General features: G+C 36.1%; 1 protein-coding gene across 1 annotated transcript; it reads right to left on the bottom strand.

The window, feature by feature from the left end:
- Positions 1–1,692: 1,692 nt before the first annotated feature.
- Positions 1,693–21,388, bottom strand: LOC126377222 (uncharacterized). Its single transcript, XM_050024923.1, has 3 exons — positions 21,060–21,388; positions 9,084–9,193; positions 1,693–2,112 (listed from the first exon to the last, which is right to left on the bottom strand). The coding sequence occupies exons 1-3, from the start codon at positions 21,352–21,354 to the stop codon at positions 1,924–1,926; spliced, it is 594 nt and encodes a 197-aa protein (XP_049880880.1). The 5' UTR covers positions 21,355–21,388; the 3' UTR covers positions 1,693–1,923.
- Positions 21,389–22,154: the final 766 nt, after the last annotated feature.

The raw sequence follows: 22,154 nt of genomic DNA, 5'->3' as shown, positions 1-22,154 counted from the left end.
ATAAACTAATCTCAGCTTCGAGACTGCCCTCAAGATCATGTCAATGTGACAGTTCTCATATAAAAACAGAGACTTGAGCATGATCTTGAGGGCAGTCTCAGCTAAGATTCGTTTATTAATACCACCCTAGGACTCTTGTCCTCCGCCTCTGAATAGTAATGACAGTTACTGCTGCCCTCTGTCAGATTCCAGGTTACAGTCCCCTGTGGGTGTATATGTATACTATACCAATACTTTAGGGATACACGTAATATGCTATGTTACATTATGTTATTCTAGAAAGCTCTCTTGGGACCTCCCCTTTCATTTTTGTCTCCAATAATAAAATAGTTATTGCTTTGTTTTAAAAGACAAAGAAAGGCTGCTACCTTTCCTCTACTCCGTGTAAGTTGAAATGACATATGAAACATTACAGAAAATATGAGATTTCTATTATTTCCTCCCTATCTTTGTTGAAAGCGTCTTCCTTCTCGTTACGCTGTGCAGTTTAACAATTCGAAATGACAATAACAACTCAGAATCGTATTGCCTTTTGTTTCCGTTGTTATGTCATTTTATTTGTTCATAACATTCAGTTGTATGTGGTTTTCGACATGAAAATAATAGGTACGAATTTCAAAGATTTCGCTTACCTAATCTTAAGATTTGGCAGGTCTGGTTTTTACAGAAGCAACGGCCAGGCCTTGCAGCTCCATCCAACCCGAAGGGAACACCAGCCCATTATAAGTTAGGTCACATACTTCCAAAACGCATTTCTCGACTACGTGGCTTTCTTCACGATGTTTTCCTTCACCGCTGAGCAATAAATATGAAAATGAATTAAGAAAGATGATTCGAACCTGAGATCACATTGAGAGTCAAGCGTTTCCCAAACTGGGCTACCATGGCGCCTATTTGATTTGGATTTGTATTAATACAAACCTTTATTATCAATTTAATATTTTATGTATAAAATAAAATAATTTATTTAAAAAAAAATACAAAAAGACCAGGCATCCGCCACAGATTTCGTCTAAAGTATAATATATTAATATTATTAATTTAAATTATTTTCAGGGTGAAGTTTAAGATTGAGAGCATAATAAAACCGTTTAAAAAAGGGTGACATAAAAAACACACACTTATAAAAAATCGTTTAATAATTTAATAAATAACAATAAGTTAATTAAATATAACTTAAATAGTTCGTTCGTAATAAATTAAATTGACGTTTTACCGACTAACCACTATTTACAATTATGTAAATAACCAACGTAATAATAATTAAATTATTATTAATTTCGTAATAATTCGTGAACTTTCAATATTTAAGAACCCCTCAAATACTTATCAGGAGTTAATATGGATATTTTTTTTACCATTTGAAAGCGCGTTATAATTTGGTAAATTCATAAAATGAACCAAGACGCAATATTGTCCCTTTTTACCATTGCTTATGATAGAGACAGAAACTCTACATAGAAAAACTTTCAGAAAAATGCTTACGGTTTTTGGCTAAGAGAATTCTATAGATCAGAAAGTGAAAATACTATATAAGTAAATAGTTCCGCTTAGGCAAGCGATGTTCGCTCTAAAAACGCATAGAACACTCCAAAACTAGATGATAATGGTTTTTCATATAAGCTAATCGCATTTTCATAGCAAGCACAAAATGAAATCAAGATCCTTAAAGTAAGTAGCGTATTCTTGTAAAGGCTAGATGTAGGATTATAGAAGTTGAAAATGTAGGTAGGTAAAAACCAAGATCGACTCTTGTATTTATCCTCAGCATTTTTAAATCGAAATAAACAGTAAGATAAAGAAGAAAAGGAAATTAAAAATGTATCGAGAATGTTGCATATAGGCAAAAAACCAACCATGTCAGGCACTGCCTATTCAAATCAGTATTCAACGCGATTGGTCTACTTAAACTGGCTAATAATTTTACATGTTTTTCTGATATTCCTTCCATCCCTTGTACGGTAGAGGAGTGTCCAAGTCTCTTCTCCTTCTGTGGTGGCCGTGGCGACCAGCGTAGATGACTTGATGATCATCGTGGTCGTCATGTGACGCTAGTTTCTTGACTCCGACGATTGCTGACAGCATTAGAGCTAAGGCTGATAAAGCGAGGGCCTGGAAAAGAAAAAAAAAAGAAGAATTAGTCAGAAACTAGTAGGTATGTGTATAAAGTGCATGCCATCTGAGGCCAAACAAACATTGTTATTAGAATTATTTTACCACCTTTTTTGTATTCTATGTATTGTGTTCTCGCAAATAAATTGATTTGATTTGATTTGATTTGAACGATCTTCTCCTATCGTGGTGTAGAGAGTGCATACGTGTGAAATGATCGAGAAAGCAAAAAACATTATATGCTGATTTTAATATTGAACAAAAACTGACATTTAAAAAAAATAGAACATACTGAAGAAAATGACAAGTATATTACATAAATAGCCTATATACGTCCCACTGCTGGGCACAGGCCTCCCCTCAATCAACCGGAGGGGGTATGGAGCATACTCCACCACGCTGCTCCACTGCGGGTTGGTGGAGGTGTTTTTACGGCTAATAGCCGGGACCAACGGCTTAACGTGCCCTCCGAAGCACGGAATCAACTTACTTTTTCGGACAATCAGGTGACAAGTATATTATATAAAAAAAAACTTAGGACGACCAAGCAGGCCGTGGTGGGTTGTGAGGTGGATTACCAACCCCATCAACCCTGGTGTCATGGTTATTACTGAGCCACCATAGGTCACTGACATGACTCATGTAACGACTACGTACGGTCACGAGCATTAATATGTATACACTTTGGTACCATGTCACATTAACTTTTTTGACAAATTGAACTGTAAGTCTCACTAAATGTCAAAATGTTAGTGCGACAGAGTCCTAAAGTGGGTACATTATATTGCTCATGACTGTACTACGAACCAAACGAAACGAAGGATACTGTATCAGACCTAAATACAGAAATAAAAAAACTAAATTGTTTAAAGAGACTTTCTACAATACACTCTTTAAAATAAAGATAGACGGCACGACAGAGTTGCTTTCGTTTTACCTTCAAATTCTATGGATAAAAGACATAAGTAATGCATATTTTACCTTTTGTTTTGAGTAAAAGTGATGACCCTTTTTATTATGCCCAGGCACAACACATCTTCTAACCGTTATTATTCTGATCAAAATAATATAGAAACAATAAAGGTAGCAATATAATTCTATATGTCGGAGTTAATTACGAATTAAGAAGAGAAATTGATCAAATCGCTAGATCGATCAAATTGATCTAACGCCCACACTGAAGATGGAAAATCATACGATAATGAATAGAGTTAAGTTACTCCCTAACCCATTATCAGCCCATTAACGTCCCCACTGCTGGGGCACGGGCCTTCCCTATGGATCGATAGGGAGATCGGGCCTTAAACCATCACGCGGGCCCAGTGCGGATTGATGGTTATTAACGACTGTCAGTGCAGTCGGGACCAACGGCTTAACGTGCCTTCCGAAGGACGGAGGAGCGCTAGATAAAAACTTTTTTTTTGGTCACCCATCCTATGACCGGCCTTTGCGAAAATTGCTTAACTTCAACAATCGCAGACCAAGCGCGTTTACCGCTCCTCGACATATACATAATCTGATCCAAATATCAAGCAACAATCACGTTATCCGTACAATGGCATCTTTTGTTTTTCGGAAACGTAGCCTGGAAAATCTCTGATCGTAATTTTCTTTGTCATTATGGTGCAAAGCTTTGTTAATCTGCCTGGAATGAAATCGCAAATTGCCATGGTGGGTCGGATGTAACGAATTTCCCTCGTTTTAGTCACAAGATCTAATGTGCTGGAAAGTACCGATTGTTGGGCGAAGGAGACGGATGAAAGAAGAGTATCTGGCAGATATGAGAATGTTATCATGGATGTGTGGATCAGAATGGACAAGATTAGGAATAGGTACAGAGGGTGTTAGTGACATCGTAACGAATACCGAGGGGTTGTTTCAGACCACGATTCGGAGTTAATATCAAGTGGAATTGTCCGTCGCAAATTCACGATTTTGTTTAGTATTTTTTTTTAATTATTTTCAATTCTATGCTTTTGCGATGGCAAATTCCACTTGATATTAAAACAGAATAATCGTCTGAATCATCCCCCTCAGTATTCGTTACGATGTTACTAACACCACATACAAGTATACAGGTAGTCATGCAAGCAGGTATGGGTGTCAGTGACACCGTAACGAATACTGAGCGGAATGATTCAGACCATGATTTTGAGTTGATATCAAGTGGAATTTCCTGTCGGAAAATTCATATAAATTTTTGTGTTTTTCTAAATTATTTTCTATTCCATACTTTTATATACATATAAAACAAAGTCGCTTTTTCTGTCCCTATATCCCTATGTACGCTTAACTCTAAACACAACGGATTTTGATGCTATTTTTTTAATAGATAGAGTGATTCAAGAGCAAGGTTGATATGTATAATAACATCCATTAAATATTGGAGAAATACTGTTATTTTTGAGATTTTTAATGTAATAAATATAAATTATTTCATTTTTACTCTGAATTACACCCGAGCGAAGCCGGGGCGGATCGCTAGTAAATTATATATCAATGGATTCTCCATACATTCGAATAGTGGGAGAGACAGACAGATAAAATAACTGAAATATCTCATAGTTCAGGTTTTTTTTTGCCACAGATCCCTAAGCGCACATAAAATATGCATTATGCAAAACAAAACTGCGTATGTCAGACGGTCCTGGAATAAAAAGGTCAACTTAAAATGGCCCGTACGTGAGGTTTTCTGTGTACATGTTAGCTCATCCACTTTATTTATTCACAGTGCTTCATAGTATATGCTTCTGAACAATCCACGCTAGTGTTGCCAGATAATGAATTGTATATCGATTAATAATTATATTTGTCTACATTTTTTAATAGAATCATTAATAAAAAAATCATTAGTCCATACAGGCACATGTACATAATAACCAACAAACAAAAGTAATTTCAAACAACATTTGCGAAATAATTCATGTGTTTATTTTTTTTTACCCCCTGATAGACTGTATGTGTTATTAGTATTGTTTGTGTACATAATTGGTATTTATTTTAGGATGTAGAGAAAGTCTTATATTGTATAGGCAATACGTTTGCCGTGTTAGCCTATAAGAACGACATCGTATATATATAATATATTATATATTTTAAACTATTTTATGTATTTTTAAATTTATTCAAGGATAAAAATAAATTTAACTATCGATATTTTTCTAAAATCGAGCGATAGTTTTGAAAATTTATACCGTATATCGATTGAAACATATTTAATTTGAAAAAGAATAATTTACACACGATGCGTTTAGCCGTGCTAACCTAAATCATCTGATCGAACGACAGATCTGTTAACGTCATTGATAATAAACACTTGAGAATTCAATTTCAGTTTTATTTCATATTTAAATATAGGTAATTAAAAATATAAAAAAAATATTTCAATCAATAATAAGCGATAAGGCCGCCTTTGCCCACCTTAGAATAAGTTTATCCTGTATATGTCTTGTAAATTTGTGTGCAATAAAGTGTTTTATAATTATTAATAATAATAATTAATAAATAAAAACTGTTTAAACAAATAACACTAAAGATAGGTATGGCTGTTTATAAATAAGTACGTCTAATGTTTTAGAGAACAGCTATGACGAATTATCTCGACTTGGCGTGGACACCACCGTGCGCCCAGATTGCTTTATGCTCGGATGCTACTAATATGGCACCGTAAAAGTATCAACCCACTTGGTTTAGTGAGCTACTAGGGGATATGTTTGTATGGAAATTATTTTACTTTTAAGGCGGTCGACTAAAATAATAATTTTAGTGCGAAACCGGGACGGGGCGCTATTTAATTATTAAATAATTATCCGTAAAGTATTGTCATCTTTACAATACGTCTATTGCGAACTCTTCGCCGATTTTATAGTCTTTTTATAAATAATAATATTATGTTTTTGGTTTTGCTTACGTCTTGTTCTTGTTGGTGAAAATACATTAAAAATCTCTCTCGACCTAAGTATTTGTTATTCCTTCATACAGTAATATAGTCCACTTTATATTTATATCCGCTATCACCGTAGCTCACAACGTCACTGGAGTAACTGCTGTTTACTTTTTCTCCTTTGCTTTTTTTATTCGCATCTGATGATGAGGTCTGCCTTCTTTGTATTTCTCTTCGACTTCGCTCTATCGAACTTGCCGTCGATTGCACAACCACAGTACCTTCTTATTATTCATTGTAAAACCATTCATTGGGTTGTTGTTATTGATTCTATGTGGTTCGAATCCCGGTGGAGATATATCACAAAAATCACTTTGTGATCCCTATTTTAGTTAGGACATTACAGGCTGACCCTAGGCCCTATCCATCCATAGGGAAGGCCCGTGCCCCAGCAGTGGGGATGTTAATGGGCTGATGATTATGATGATGATTACAGGCTGATCACCTGATTGTCCGAAAATAAGATCCCGGTCCTGGTTACTACTTACTGATCTAAGTTAGCAGTCGTTACATGAGCCATATCAGTGGCCTTTGGCGGCTCAATAGTAACCCTGACCAGGGTTGATGGGGTTGGCAATGAACCTTACAACCCACACGATAGAAGATTGTAAAACGAAAAGAACCCTCTCGGATCTTCTTTGAAATAACCATCGAGACATTTTAGGGCCTTTAACAGAATGTCGGACATTTAGTTTACTGCCTCCTCCCTTGAGCCTGATCGTTCAAAAGGGCTGCGTTCAGCTATGTAACGTAAACAGACAGTTACGTTTTTATTACGTTTGAGCTACGTGACGATGTCACTTCGAATCCATTCGTATTTTGTAATCTCGAGTGGATTGGGGCGCTGACAAAATGTTAATCTGTAGTTTTATGAGGTTAGGATATCTTTTCGAACATCTAAAAACAAAAGAAAAAAAGAACTGATTGACTATAAAAAAAGATTGATGTTGAATCATTGAACTGAGTGGTTAAGGCCACCTCGCTTTGCTATTTGACATGCTCACCTACTTTTATATGCGCAAATGACAAATTGTAATATTGTTTTCTTAGATGAATCGCTTCGATGTGGCCATTTTAACCCCTCAGTTCATCTAAAAAAGCAATATTGCAATTTGACATTTGCGCATATAAAAGTAAGTGCGCAATGCAATCAAATGTCAAATAGCAATGCTTCGAAGTGGCCTTAACCCCCCAGTTCTATGATTCAACAATCTTTTTACAATCAATAAGTTATTTTTTCTTTTTTTTTAGATGTTTCCGATAGCAATATTTATTAATTGCTTCGATGTTACCTTTTTAGCCTACCTGTTATAAGTGATTGTGTAAATTGATATTCACTGTAACTTACATTATAATAAATATCAATTGGCGTGCATTAGTCTCTCAACGACCCGATAACAATATTTTTTATCACAAAGACACTTTAACTGCCTACCCCGAAAACGTTTCAGCGTGAAGTTACGTACAAAACCAATATGAGCATATCTGGATCGTGAATCACCGTTGCATTTCTCTGCGTCACGCAGCGAACATCGAGGTCTGCAGTCGTGATTATTCACTTTTACCAATTAAAAATCGGCCAAGTGTGTGTCGGCCTTAGGTAGTGGATTTTCTGTGTTGAGGAGTTACGCGCCTAGTTATGATGAAGATACGAGTACGAAGCTAGTTATGAAGAAGATACGAGTAAGAACGTAGTTATGATGAAGATACGAGTACGAACAGAGTTACGATGAAGATACGATTACGAACCTAGTTACGATGAAGATAAGAGTACGAACTTAGTTACAATGAAGATACGAGTACGAACCTAGTGACGATGAAGATACGAGTACGAACCTAGTTATGATTAAGATACGAGTATGAATCTAGTAATGTTTAAGAGGACATTTTGAAAGTTTAATTCTGATAAATCTATCTTTTAAGCTGGCCGTTTCACACGAAATCACACGAGACATGGGTTCGTATTTTCACTCCACTGTCAATGATGGGTATGTAAATCTGTTTGTTTGTGGCCTGCTGTAGCCTAAACGGCTTGATGGATTTTGATGTGTGAGGTATCGTTAGGTTCGTATTGATTACGGGAGTGTCATATAAAACTAGACCAAATCGTTTTTGTTAGGATCGTCAGTTCGTCCCCAACTGTCTCGTGAATCGTCTCGTTTTATATTGTATGTAAAATAGGTATAGAATTTAGCACGCGAATCGTAAACTAACGATTCAAAATTACAGCTACTGACCCCAACAAAAAGGTAGTTTACTGTAATACGGAACCCTAAAACTATTTGGAACGTCGCATCCGATCGGCGTCCGTAACCGGAGTAAAACGTTTAATATTTGATTGGAGATTAATTGAAGCAAAGAATTTATAATGAATTCTCTAAACGCACACATACACCCTCAAACACCCTCTCTTATAGGTACACACACACACACTCTCAGCCTGTCAGATACATACATATACTCATATATTGACTACAAGTACTTATCTATATGCAGTTATAAATAGCAACAACATAACATAACATCACACCTGACGGTTTTTACGACGTATTACACAAAAGATGCAGCTTAAATTATATGTTTTCTATTCGCTAGTACAGGAGCAAACGGTTGGTTATTTCAAGGGGTATGAGTACTTAGGCATTGAAAACCATTTAAAAAACTAAAAATAAATACAGTGCTTAATAAAAATAACTACAGGGCACGAGCCCAAAAGTAAGACAAATACCTAAAATATAGACCCTTTATATTTTTAAACATGCATACTTACAAAAGATCAACCCTATTTGATACTACCACGGAATTCAGTATGTAAGGAAAATACAAGTTACTCTAACTCTAAAACTTCTCAAGTTTCAGCTCTGAAATCAGTCAAAAATATTCAAATTAGTTTTTTAATAGCTTAATCTTTCAATTCAAACTATCAAAAATAATACTTCCAAAAATACCTTACATACCGAATTCCACTCTACTTTGTATGTTGTATTAATATAACAAATTGCCTCTCCATCCTTCTCCACCAGCTTACCTTCATGGTAAGAAGACCAAGTCCACCGATACCGGCCGCGCCGATGGTCTTCGCAAACATCAGCCCCAGGAGAGCCAAGGAGCCGCCACCACCCTTGCCTCGGCCGGTTTCTGCAATTGAAAAAATTCAAAATTCAAATTCAAAAATATCCTTATTGACTAGATAACATAGTTACACTTTGAATAGTCATTTTTTACATAACGAACATCTCATCCGCCTAAAACTACTGCAGCTTCTCACAACCTATATAGCCGGGGAAAAGAAGCTGCAAGAATACCCCGGGACAGGGCCCTAGACGTTCTTTAAAAAAATAAACATACTTAAAATATTTTTATAAAATTGAGTAATTTATAAACATAAGCACACGACTATAATTTATTTGCAGTGGTCAGAGTTATATCCATCGCAAGATGAACTAAGAACCCACACCTCGAAAAGTTTTCTATTAGACCAACGTGATAGGCTCACCTATCTCTCTCATCATCATCACTTTCAGAGCCACGCTCTTGTCGGTGTAGCATTCTCCATTCTTGTCTATCAAAGGCCAATTATTTGACTTCCTTATCAGACACGACGCCTTCTTTTTAATTTGTTCCACGTAAGCCTCTCTTTCGTTCTATCTTCTCTTCTATGATGTTTTTACAAAATCGTCGTGTCTTATTAAGTGTGCAATCATCTTGCCTGTTCTGTGGGACTTAAAAGGCCACATAGTCGCAATTCATCTAGGAATATTGCTATTTGACGTTTGCTTGCATTACGCACTTAAATTTATATGCGCAAATGTCAAATTGCAATATAGCTTTGTTAGATGAATTGCTTCGATGTGGATTTTTTAACCCCCCAGGACCCAAGAGAGTTTTCTAGCTTAACATAATGTAACGTAAAATAGCATCACGCCCGTATACTCTTAAGGGGTAGGCTGAGATGTATAGTGCACACTCACTCTGTTGAAGTCACACTGTGTTGAAGTCCCGTGTACCTAATAAGGGGCGAGCCTACTGCCATTAACCGGGCACAGTTCTTGGTAACCACACGATATCAATTATCTTTGATCCAAACATGAATTCAAACTCATAAAGTATTCAGTGGTTAGACTACGAGCCGGGATTCAAACCCGATACACTTCGATGCAAGTCACTTGTTTTCTGAACAGGGCTATCACGTTTAATAATTTAGCTACTTACATTTATATTACGTTTTTTTTCCACATTCAATACCGAAACGAAATTCGAAAATCTTTGTTTAAGGCCCGTGCTCGGATTTGAACCTGCAACTTCACAGTGAGAGTCAAGCGTTCTCACAACTGAGCTACCACGGCTCTAAAAGATCGCGAACAAATCCCGTGACTCGCTTTCCCGGCTCAGTGTGAAACAAGCTTAATGTATTCCAACAAAGATAATTAATATGGAAATTCCATTAAATCTGTTAAACTTCAACAGCGAAAGTTAATGAGTTCAATCAGAAGTCTGTATTTCATGTCATATCAGCTTATTTATTCGCTTTGAATTAATATAATTTAAATTGGCAGGAATAATTCAATATCGGAATAATTATAAATCATATTACATAATCGAGTTACATAACATGTAATGGTATTTATTTAATGTTAATTGTTGGCTTATTTTAATTCAAACTATCATGTTTGTCCTCGTGGTCTCGTAGTGTTGGCCGATAATCGACTGTGTATCGAGTAATTAATTTAAATATGAATATGCATATCGATACTATCGATATTGCAAACTACAATTATATCTATTATTATCGAATATAGTGATTTGAATATTATCGATTTAATCGAAAGCATTGCAGTTATTTTACAAATCGATATTATCGATTATATGTAACAATAGGCTAGTTTCCAACCAGTCAAATCAGTTACTTTTTACTAAACGTCAAAACACGAAATTACTATGGAATTTGTATGAAAAAGCACTCTGTGACGTCATAGAAAAACGTGACAAAATGTCGGACTTATTATTACGTTTTTCTTGATTAAAATTCATAAATAAGTTTAATAGAAAAAAGAAAATGTTTTTCGTTAGTTTTAGATGTGTCTTTATTTAGTAATCAGAATTTCATAATTTATCTTGAACCTAGTACACGACCCAATTACTTATAATATAAATATTATAATCTATATAAACAATCGATTATTCGGCAACGTTTCGTCTTAGGCTGTTGATAAAATCTTGTCTATGTAAAAATATAGTGTCGCCAACTGGGAGGCATTTTTTTTCTTATTGCATTAATTACTTGGCCGGACAAATGGAGAGTGCCAAGGGCTCTTATCTGGTACTCAATTTAAGACAACAGGTCTGAGGTTGCCCAGTTTGGCGCGAACCTCGGCTCAGGGTATAGTCTGGGGGGATTTTATTTGAACGGATTAATCGACCATAGTGGGCTGATAGCGATAAGCCCTTTAATCCACGTTCGTAACTGATCTTTGGTAACCAGATACGAACATGGATTTTTTTTCTTGCTTGATAACCAGTTATGATAATGGAATTTACTTGTCGTTTTTGTAACCATGTTTCATAACCAGCTACGAAAATGTATTTTTTGTCTCTGTTCATAACTGGTTATCAAGCAAGAAAAAAAATCCATGTTCGTATCTGGTTACCAAAGATCAGTTACGAACGTGGATTAAAGGCGATAAGCGCTGAATGAGGCAAATCGTCGACCACGCTGGCGGAGTCTAGATGGGGGTCCTAAAGTGTTTTTTGTTACGAGCTGATTAGCCGCCTCTATAATTAGAATAATCGGGTCCGTATAATCACGGCTATGGGCCGATACTTTTCGGTACCGTCCTTCATCATTAATTTAATAACCAAGCTCTTATAGGTGTAGGATTCTCCACTCTTGTGTATCAAAGACCAATTCCTTCACTTCCTTACAAGACACGACATTCACCTTCTCTTTATTCTGTTCCATGTAAGCTCTTCTTGGTTTTCAGCTTCCTCTCTTTCTTTGTCCCGTCCCTAAGGGGCATGTAATCATTACTCTGTATACACAGTTGATCAGTTCCACACATCTAGGAAGGAATCTGATTGCAATGTTTATCAATTGTTAGATTTATCGTGTATCAGAACTGGGTAGTTTCCTAGGTCAAAGATAAATTATGTTACTAAATAAAGACAAATCTAAAGGTGACACAAAACGTTTTCTTTTTTTATCTAACCTATTTATGAATTTTAATGAAGTAAAATGTAATAATAAATCCCTTTTGTCTGTGACGTCACAAGTTGTTTTTCATACAAATTCCATAGTTGGAAACTATCCTATTAAAAATAACGAAAACCATTTTCTTCTGTTTAACTTGTTTCTATTCAAATTCAAATTCAAAAATATCTTTATTCAGTAGGTAACATAGTTACACTTTGAATCGTCAATTTTACATAACGAACGTCTCATCCGCCTAAAACTACTGCATATCTATGTTTTTTTAATCAAGAAAAATTTAAGAATTCGTCCGACATTTAATTTTCATCATGTTTTCCTATGACGTCGCAGTGTGCTTTTTCATAGAATTCTATAGCAATTTCGTGTTTTGACGTTTAGTAAAAAGTAACTGTTTTTTTTTTTGTGTAACTGTGTAACTGTGTTTAGTAAAAAGTAAGTAAGTTGGAAACTGGCCTATTGATGAACATTGAAATAAGCATTCATTTAGCGCCTTAGGCTAGGTTCATATTCACTTACCATCAGGTGCCATTTTGGTTAAGTGCAAATCTAATTTCAGTAAAAAATAAGAACTTATCAGTTTTTTAAGGTCAGTGGTGTGACACGACACTTTCGTGATTCTGTCCTCACTTTTTATCGGAAAAAACACTCATATAGGTTAATAGGACATAACCTTTGGGGGGTAACGAGCCTATATAAAGTGGTTACAGACCATAAAAGGCGTTTGGGTAATAGAGTCAACAATTGAGGATATCAAGGATGGACTAACGGATACATCGACATAGGTCGAAATTAGTTCACCTCCGGGTGAAAGCCCTCAGCGCTCCCCATTTGTCCGGCCGAGTAGTTACTGCCAAAGTCACGTCAAAAAAAACTTAGTTTACCAAATGCAAATAAGTTTGTAAGTAATCTCAAAAAATAAATTTGCATTGTGATGGATTAAGAAATTCACAAGATTCAAGTTTTTTATTCACTTGTTCTGTAAAACCTTTCTTGCCTAATTTCTTGATTCTAGGTCTATGGAAAGTAACCCATCGGATTTGAATGTACGAAATGGTCATTAGAATGCATTGATTTGGAAGCTTGATTTTTTTTCAATCTTCAAGGACCCCTGATATAAGTAATGGGAAAAGCGAAGTCTTACTATTCAGTAAGTCTATTGGGAAGGAAATTCCCAGTATTTCAACTGGTAAGACTACTCAGTAATACTACTGGGAATAGGGGAAATCCGACTACGGAAAAATGACGCTCTGCAAGGTAAGAAACAAATAATAAGTAGGTATATTTCTCTCAAATACTTCCGAATAGGGATGATTAGAAATTAGCCGTGGTCGCATGCTTGGTAAACAAACTCTTAAAACTGATTGGCATACGACCACGTCTAACTTCAAATCATCACTACTGTATTGATAATTGAAAGTAGCCGCCAGTAGAACCTGCCATCCGAAAAGATGCATATAATAAAAAATATAATATGGTAGTAGCTTTGTATTACATATTTATTTAGTCCCATAAGATTACTGCAGTTATAAAATTAGCTGGAAAGTTTCCAAAAATATCATGAAATGAAAATAAACCAAAACTGCAATTATTTGAGTGGAAAAAAATATTGTATGTAGCGTAATTAAAATTGCGTTTTGAACTGTACAGTCAGAAGCAAATAGATTATGACAGTCACTGGCCCCGATTCCTGCAGACACCGCCTAATTTTATTTAAAGTTATATCCGTCATTTTCATATACGTCGAAAAGGAAAGGGACGGATGATTCACAGCTCTTAATTTTAGGAAGAATGAGTAAATGAATGTGTCGGGTTATTGACTGATGTAAAATTTTTAGACGGTTGGTTTAGATTTGTGCTTAAAATTGACGTGTGTTCCATAAATTTTATGCTTGTCGATTACCCGTCCCTTTCCTTTTCGGCGGATAAGAAAATGACAGATATAATTTAAATTAAATTAGATGGTATTTACAGGAATTAGCACCACTGTATACATATAGTTAGCAACATCCAGAATGTCCAATAATTAGGGACGTTCAAGGTGGCCGTGTTACTAACCCTCTCGTGACCAAACATATCGGCACAACCTGTGTGTTCAAAAAGCGTAAATATGACAGCACTCACTGCGCCAGCGATATCCAAGTAGCCAAGATGTTCAAAAATATGTGAACGATTAGGTTGTTCCCAACTTTTTGAACACGCAAGTTGTGCCAATGTTTTTGGTCACTTAGTATTACTACCTAAACGGCCGCCTTAAACGTCCCTAATTATTGGACAATCTAGATGTTCCTAACTATTGTATACCTTGACTGTCACTAAATAATGTCTTCTGACTATGCAAGCAAATGACAGACGCGACGTCAAGCCACTCGCGTAAAGAGACTCGCCGTTCGAGGATTCTGTCAACGCGATATTTCGGTAAAATACATAACCCTTCTTTTTACTTCGCCGCAGCCAGCTGGGGAAAAAGTGTCTAAAGTCTACACCGACATGCAGACAGAGGGGCAAAACAGTGATCCTATAAGGGTTCAGCTGCAGAACCCTATAAATAATAGTATTAACCAGGCAAATAGACATGTTTTTAGTACGGAAACAGCGTGTGTTCCTTTATAGAGTGGTACGTCTAACTTTGTATGTCGTGTGAATATGACGGAAATTGTGTCCACGGAAACTAAAACGGCTACGATATGCGGAAATTAGAGGCATGAAGCGAAAGGCGATCTATGTCAGGCTATGAAAATGTAAAGCATAGGTACATACATTTACTACTACCGTAGATTGAACATCAGCGCTCAAAAAGTCGGACGCATAGTTACTGTTAATATAGCGACGTTGACTGACAGTACTTTACCTTAGTGCGCGATTAGGCGCCGAACTGGCAACAGGGGAAGTGCGTGGTAAAAACTTGCAAAAATAGAATCTTGAAGCAGAAAAAGAAGTATGGAACATCATATTTTTAATAAGTAATGATATTGTGCATGTTACAATAGTATAAACATTTAAATTTTCGCAGTAAAACATATCAAAATTATTATTTTAGTTTAAAATACACTAAAACAAAGTACTCCCGGTCAATCCGAGTTGCAGTGTTGTACCCGGCCGCGTTACGATGCACTACGCCCTAATATACTTAATAAGACTATGCGTACTTTCTTAATTTGACACGATTTTATTGAATGTACTTATATACCGCTGTGTACGAATGTATAGCTAAACAAGCGCCAAGTTTTCGCCGCATTTTTTTATCAAGCGCTGTATCTACGGTAGTGGCAAATCAATGTATAGGTACCTACAGAATACCAGCGTCGTGGCTCGCGCCGCGGCTTATGCTGAGTGAGGCCCTTTTATAAAGGACACCACCACCATCGTTGACCAGTCCATACACTCAATTATTTGTTGTATGTTGTCTTTTTATTTTTTATTATGTGTTTGATTATAAGTTATGTGTTACTCCGTGTTTTAATTATATATTTGTTATTTATTTTATATTTGTTACTGTGGTGTCCCTTTATAATAAACGTTTCTTTGTTTATTTATTTATTTATTTAAAAAAAAAGTACAACCACATCACACATATTGAGCTTATTCCATAACTTAACTAGGTATTCTGACTGATATGTGTAACAATAACGGTGTACATAGCACTCACAATGCATAAACTAATTTACAAATTTAACAGTAGCAGAAAGGTAATTAAACTTAATGAAACTAAACTAAATTAAAACATACAAATAAACTTTGGTGGTAGACTTAAAATATTAACTCAATAAGTGTCGAATAATTTTAGACCTTCTTTCTTTCAAATACCCGTGATCCCGAAATGGGGTGAGCAGAGTTACGAGTCATTAAACACAACAGCCTCCGTGGTCTAGTGGTTAGAGCGTTAGGCTCACGATCTGGAGGTCCGGGTTCGATTCCCGATGGGGACATTGTCGAAATCACTTTGTGAGACTGTCCTTTGTTTGGTAAGGACTTTTCAGGCTTGAATCACCTGATTGTCCGAAAAAGTAAGATGATTCCGTGCTTCGGAGGGCACGTTAAGCCGTTGGTCCCGGCTGTTAGCCGTAAAAACACCTCCACCAACCCGCAGCGGAGCAGCGTGGTGGAGTATGCTCCATACCCCCTCCGGTTGATTGAGGGGAGGCCTGTGCCCAGCAGTGGGACGTATATAGGCAGTTTATGTATGTATAAACACAATACGCTGACACTCGTGGTATTTGTCCCAAGTCGGAGGAGAGGGACGTAGGTTTCCAACTTTAGAAATTAGTAGCATTATGTAGAGTGTTAGTGACACGGTAACGAGATCTTTGGGGGATGATTCAGACCTATCTTCGAACAAGCGGAACACATCCAAAATTGGGTTTGAGTTAACACGATTATTAATATTAAATAAGCGACTGCCAGTCTGACTTTTCAACCTGAAGGAAAAACCACTTCCTGACCTATAGTATGGTTGCGTATCTCCAAAACGCATTCCGGGAATTTGAGTTTCCTCACGATGTTTTCCTTCGCGGATGAGCACGTGATAATCATTTATGAAAATTAAAAAATATTTTTTAAATTCATTGGTCGGGTGATAAGTGGCCCGGTCGCATAGATGGAAAGCCTCCGCGGTTCAGTGGTTAAGCGACGGGCTCACGATCCGGAGGTCTCGGGTTCGAATCCCGGTAAGGGTATACCACAAAAATCACTTTGTGAGCCCTGGTTTCGTTAGGACATTTCAGACTGCTTCGGAAGGCGCGTTCAGCCGTTGGTCACAGTTACTAGTTACAGTATGTAGTCCATACGTAAGTCATGTCAATAGTAGTATTCATTCGCTCAGCTTATTAGAGATAATTGGTAATAGTTGTTAATTATTGTTAGTGTTTTAATTTGTATTCTTGCTAAATTGCGCATTCAATCTAATTTTTTTCTTATATTTTTTCTATATCTCCGCTCTCTTGTCTTGTTGTATAACTCTTTTTCATTTATATGTGGTAGCTTGTAATTGGTCTTTCATCATCATCATCATCAGCACATTCTGTGATTAAAGCTGTAGGCTCCCCAAACAAAATAAAAGTACCAGTTCACCTAATAACCCACTCTTTAGAAGAGATAAAGATGGAAAGCGCATTGCCAATATGGTGCTTCGTGGAATGAAAATATAATTATTCATGCGAAACGGAACGTCGAGATATATAAATCATACACATATCTACGTGTTCATATGATCAACAGTGCAAACTTTCCGTTACTTCCTCAATAACACTGTATTGAATATTGATTTGTTGTTTGCTTACTTTGTTTTCCGTTACACTTCTTGAGTGGAAAAACGTGTTGTACTTAAAGTCACGCACATTTATAAATGGGGAGCCGTAGTCTAGTTATAAGAATTGACTCTCATATTAAGTTCACAGGTACCGGCCCAAACTAGATTTAACCTCACATCTGCCGAGATACCAGACACAATATATACAGGGTGTTAGTGACATCGTAACGAATACTCGGGAGGATGATTCAGACCATGATTCTGAGTTAATATCAAGGAGATTTTTTCATCGTTACGTCGTTACGATTTCACTAACACTCTGTATATACCAGATATTAGATACCAGACTTTATATTGGGTCTGGTTGAGATTTGCGTTCCGGCGTTCGAAAAGTTAAGAATTTTTTGACTTCACGTTTGGAGAGAACTGTGTAAGGATCGAAGCGAGTCCATCCATTGTCTCTGCTTACCCCGGTGGGAAATAGGCGTGAGTTTATGTATGTATGTCTACGTTTGGATTATTATTATCAAAGTGCTCTGCGGCGAAGAAAAACATCATGAGAATATCCATACTCCATAGAGAAATGGGTTTCGGATGTGACCTAAACTGTCAAGGAGCTGGTTTTCTCTTCGGGTTGGAAGACCAGACATGCAATCGCTTCTTGAAAAAAAACGGACCTGTCAATCCTTCAGGTTAGGTAAGTGGACCCTGTGAAAAACGGGACATATCACAAAAAATACTTTGTGGTCCCTAGTTTGGTTAGGACATTACAGTCTGATCACCTTATTGTCCGAAAGTAAGATGATCCGTGCTTCGGAAGGCACGTTAAGCCGTTGGTCCCGGTTACTACTTACCGATGTAAGTAAGTGGTCGTTACATGAGCCATGTCAGGGTCCTTTGGTGATTCAATAGTAACCCTGGCACTAGGGTTGACGAGGTTGGTGCTCCACCTCACAACCCACACGATAGAAGAAGATGCCAATACCTACTAATTATCAAAATTAGTTATTATTTACCCAATAATTTGCAATAGTAATTGAAGAAAATGATCAAAATGCACATTCATTATAAGTTTTCAGTACGTTATCGCGAGTTATTTGAGTTTTTACTTGTTTTTTCGACTAGTTATCATGACACGAATTATTAATTTTCTACTAATTATTTAGTAGGAAACCAAGTCCGTAAGAAACTAGCAAGAAGCAATAAAATCGTGGGTAGGTACAACAAGTGATGGCTGTTTTCCCTAGTAGGGTGAGCTGAGCAGCGATTTATAAGGAAAAAACCTAAGGCTGCGTTTCCATTGACGCGGAGCTGTGCGGAGACGAGCGGCGATGTGCAGTTATCGACCAATCACCGTGAGGGAGAGAGTGACAGAGGGTCTTCGTTTTTCGCTCTCTCGAACGCTGTGATTGGTCAAATCCGCACAACTCCGCTCTTCTCCGCCCATCTCCGCGTCAGTGGAAACCCGGTCTAAGAATAATAATTGAACTACTTAGTTGAAAACTGAAATTGAAATTTATATTCTTTTTTTTTAGAAGGCCGCTACACTTGGCAATGATTGTACCTTTTTGTTGAAATAAATAACTTTTTTTTCGAAATTAAACTTAATTAATTACAGGTTTTGACTGTACCGGTTTAAGTTCCAGGATGTTTTAAAGAAAGGCCAGGTCAAGAGTACTACTACTCTAATAAAGTCTTCAATATTCTTCAAAAAAAAATAAGTTGTGTGTCAGGATCTTCGTAAGTGGAATTCCGTGGTATCTGCCTACCCCAATGGGAAATAGACGTGATGATAAGTAGCATGAAATCTTTTTCTTTATCTTTTCAGACTTGACCATACAAAAAAGGTATGAAATGAGAAAAAAAAATATGGAGTACAGTTAAAATATAAAAGTAGATAGTAAGACCGGCCAGCATTAACAGTTTGCGGTCAAAACTTTTGTGCAAATTTTTTATCGCATTAAGTATCTTGTTCTCTGCAACACTGACACATTTAAAAGGAACACATTTATTTTGAAAACGTTTGAAAATGTTCTATTTTTAAATTATTGCTTTATTCACGATTGCTTTTTGTTTTTTTACTCCTATGGATAAGGCAATATGGCTGCTCATTTGTACTGTTGTTAAATGTTTTATAAATGTTCGTATGTTTTGTTTGTGTGCAATAAAGTACATTTGATTTGATTCGAAAAGTTTGAGGATTAGTTAGAGCCACAAGCATTCCACAGCCAAGTTTACCCTTCTTCATTTTGTTCAAGAGGAGTATGCCTTTTTAAAACGATTTTTCCCCTTAATTTACGACTCCTTAGTGCATAACGTGTTGAGCTATGATTTCCACGTTCTGCACTGATGCTTCACACAGATTGATAAAAGAAGCAACAGTGATCAAGTGAATATCAGGGTTTTATCTTTTTTTCTTTAAAAAATATAAAATTGACAGAGTTGGCGAAGAAAGGAAGACAGACAGAAAAGAAAAAACATTTATATTTTGAATTCATATAACATTATCAAAAGTGGGTGATATAACTATAAAATCACTTCGGGAATACACCCGTGAACTGTTGTTGTTCAGGTAGCTTTTTATGACAAAAAGAGATGTCTTAAATAAATAATAAAAAAAAAATAAAAATAAAAAGGGTTTTATTTTGTCTTGACATTTAAAAGTGCAAATTATTTTTTTCCGTGTGAGAGTGGAGGTAGCGAACGTGGTGTGTCAGGTTCGTAGTCTGCCTACACTAACGGGAAATAGGCGTGATGATGTACAGTCATGAGCAATACCCACTTTAGTTCCCTGTCACACTATCATATTTGACATTTAATGAGGTTTATGGTTTAATTTGTCAGAACAGTTAATGTAACATGGTTGCAAAGTGGATACATATTAGTACTCGTGACTGTAGGTGTATGCTACATAATTAAGGACTTCATGCACGCTCGCCGGTTTAGAATACTCTAAAAATCTATAAAACTGAATAAATGGTACACCATTTTCCGCATTATCACTTTTATAAGGAATTATAATTAAGTATGTTGTCCTCTCTACCAGATGCAGTGCCCTTATAATATCAGGTCCATGTTTATATTACAATACTAAGTACTTGTCTGTTTTTTTATAACACCACATTATTTTGTACGAACCCATGGTCTCAATAAAACGTTTCTGTTTCTATTTCTAAAATATTGTTTTGTTAATATTATTATGAAAGATTGGGATACTATCCAATGACATTGCCTACATTGCCGCGGTGGATAATATTGTGTTATATTATACAGTAATAACTGTACTTACTCCATGGACTTTGCTGACGAGGCATGTTTTCTTGTTAAGTTATGTAAATAATTTCCTAGTTTTATTTCAGTAAGTACAGTCCATTTTAACAACATCTCGAAGGAGTTTTATTTACCGGAGCTAACATCGCCTCCAACATATTGATTGATGGATTACTCTATATTCATTTTAGGTTACTAAAAACACATTTACTTAAAGCCCTTCTAACATCCATTTTAATAAAGACTCAACATATCGCATGAAAAAAGTACATTTTACTTACCCGCATTATCCTTGTAAGTCTCGTCGACAGCCTTCAAAGACTCAGTGAAAACCTGATTGATCTTATCCTTCTCAATCAAGTTTGGCAGTTTGACGTGAAGTTCGTGACCTTGGAGAAACCTCGCCATACGGAACAGCGCAGAGTCCTTGCCAAACGACCGCCCCTCATCCTCCAAACTATTTGACACTGGTATACTAACTAACTTCACACCGTCCGCAAGTTCGAAGTCACCGTCCAAAAACGATCCCAGCGCCAGAGTCGAGAGACTTAGAAGAAGTGATAGTTCCCGATACATTTTGCTAAGAGATCGCTCGAGCAATAAGCAAGAAAGGGAGATCAAAACGGTTATATAGTGATGGCTTTCAAAAAAAGAAGAACCGCAAAAGTCGAGCAATTGCTCTGCAGGGGAATAGAGCAAAAAATAGTGACGGGTTATTCTGCAACGTGAATCTGTCGTGTAAAAGTAAAAGTGTATATTTACAAGTACTTAGATGACATTTTATTGAAGAATTGAATTACATAAGCGCCATTTTTTCTTTTATTCCTTTTTTTACCACTTACAGTCGGATAAAGGTAGAAGGATGATGATGTCTCTTTCTATAAATTTGTTTTTAAACATAAATAGGTCGTTTGGTTGAACAAAATGTTTTTATTCCATTTAAAATACCTTTGAAACTTAAAGTAAATATTTGCAAAAAAATATATATTTTTCCAATAGCCAAAGTATAATTTTACAATACCTAATTTAGGGAAAAGATTATGTTTTTTTGAAGAAAAAATAAATTAGTGATTATACTAATTTAATTCTTTATTTCCATAAATAAACTTGCCACTAGAAATATTACAGAAACATTGTCATGGTCACAGTCTAGTTATTAAGAAACAATAACGCTGAATTATAGTAATTTCTACAATTAAGTACTAAAATTACATGATGTTATCGTAACAATAAGATTATAGTATTAAAGAACATAATTGTATAAATATACGAGTTAAAAAGAAAATACTTTTGTCATTATTCTAGGAATGAAGAAAAACAGTGAAAAGCAGATTTGTTCCGCAATTGTTATGTAATAGAAATAGAAATATTCTTTA

Source organism: Pectinophora gossypiella, chromosome 22 (assembly GCF_024362695.1).
Source record: "Pectinophora gossypiella chromosome 22, ilPecGoss1.1, whole genome shotgun sequence".
Taxonomy (NCBI): domain Eukaryota; kingdom Metazoa; phylum Arthropoda; class Insecta; order Lepidoptera; family Gelechiidae; genus Pectinophora; species Pectinophora gossypiella.
The sequence above is the reverse complement of the archived record's forward strand: the minus strand, read 5'-3'. Positions and strand labels throughout refer to the sequence as shown.

Bases quoted from the DNA above. Each gene is read 5' to 3' on its own strand.
- LOC126377222 (XM_050024923.1), bottom strand. From the start codon at position 21,354: ATGTATCGGGAACTATCACTTCTTCTAAGTCTCTCGACTCTGGCGCTG. The intron at 9,194-21,059 runs GTAAGTAAAATG...TTTCAATTGCAG, and splicing joins GACTTACAAGGATAATGCGG to AAACCGGCCGAGGCAAGGGT. The intron at 2,113-9,083 runs GTAAGCTGGTGG...TTTCTTTTCCAG, and splicing joins TTGGTCTTCTTACCATGAAG to GCCCTCGCTTTATCAGCCTT.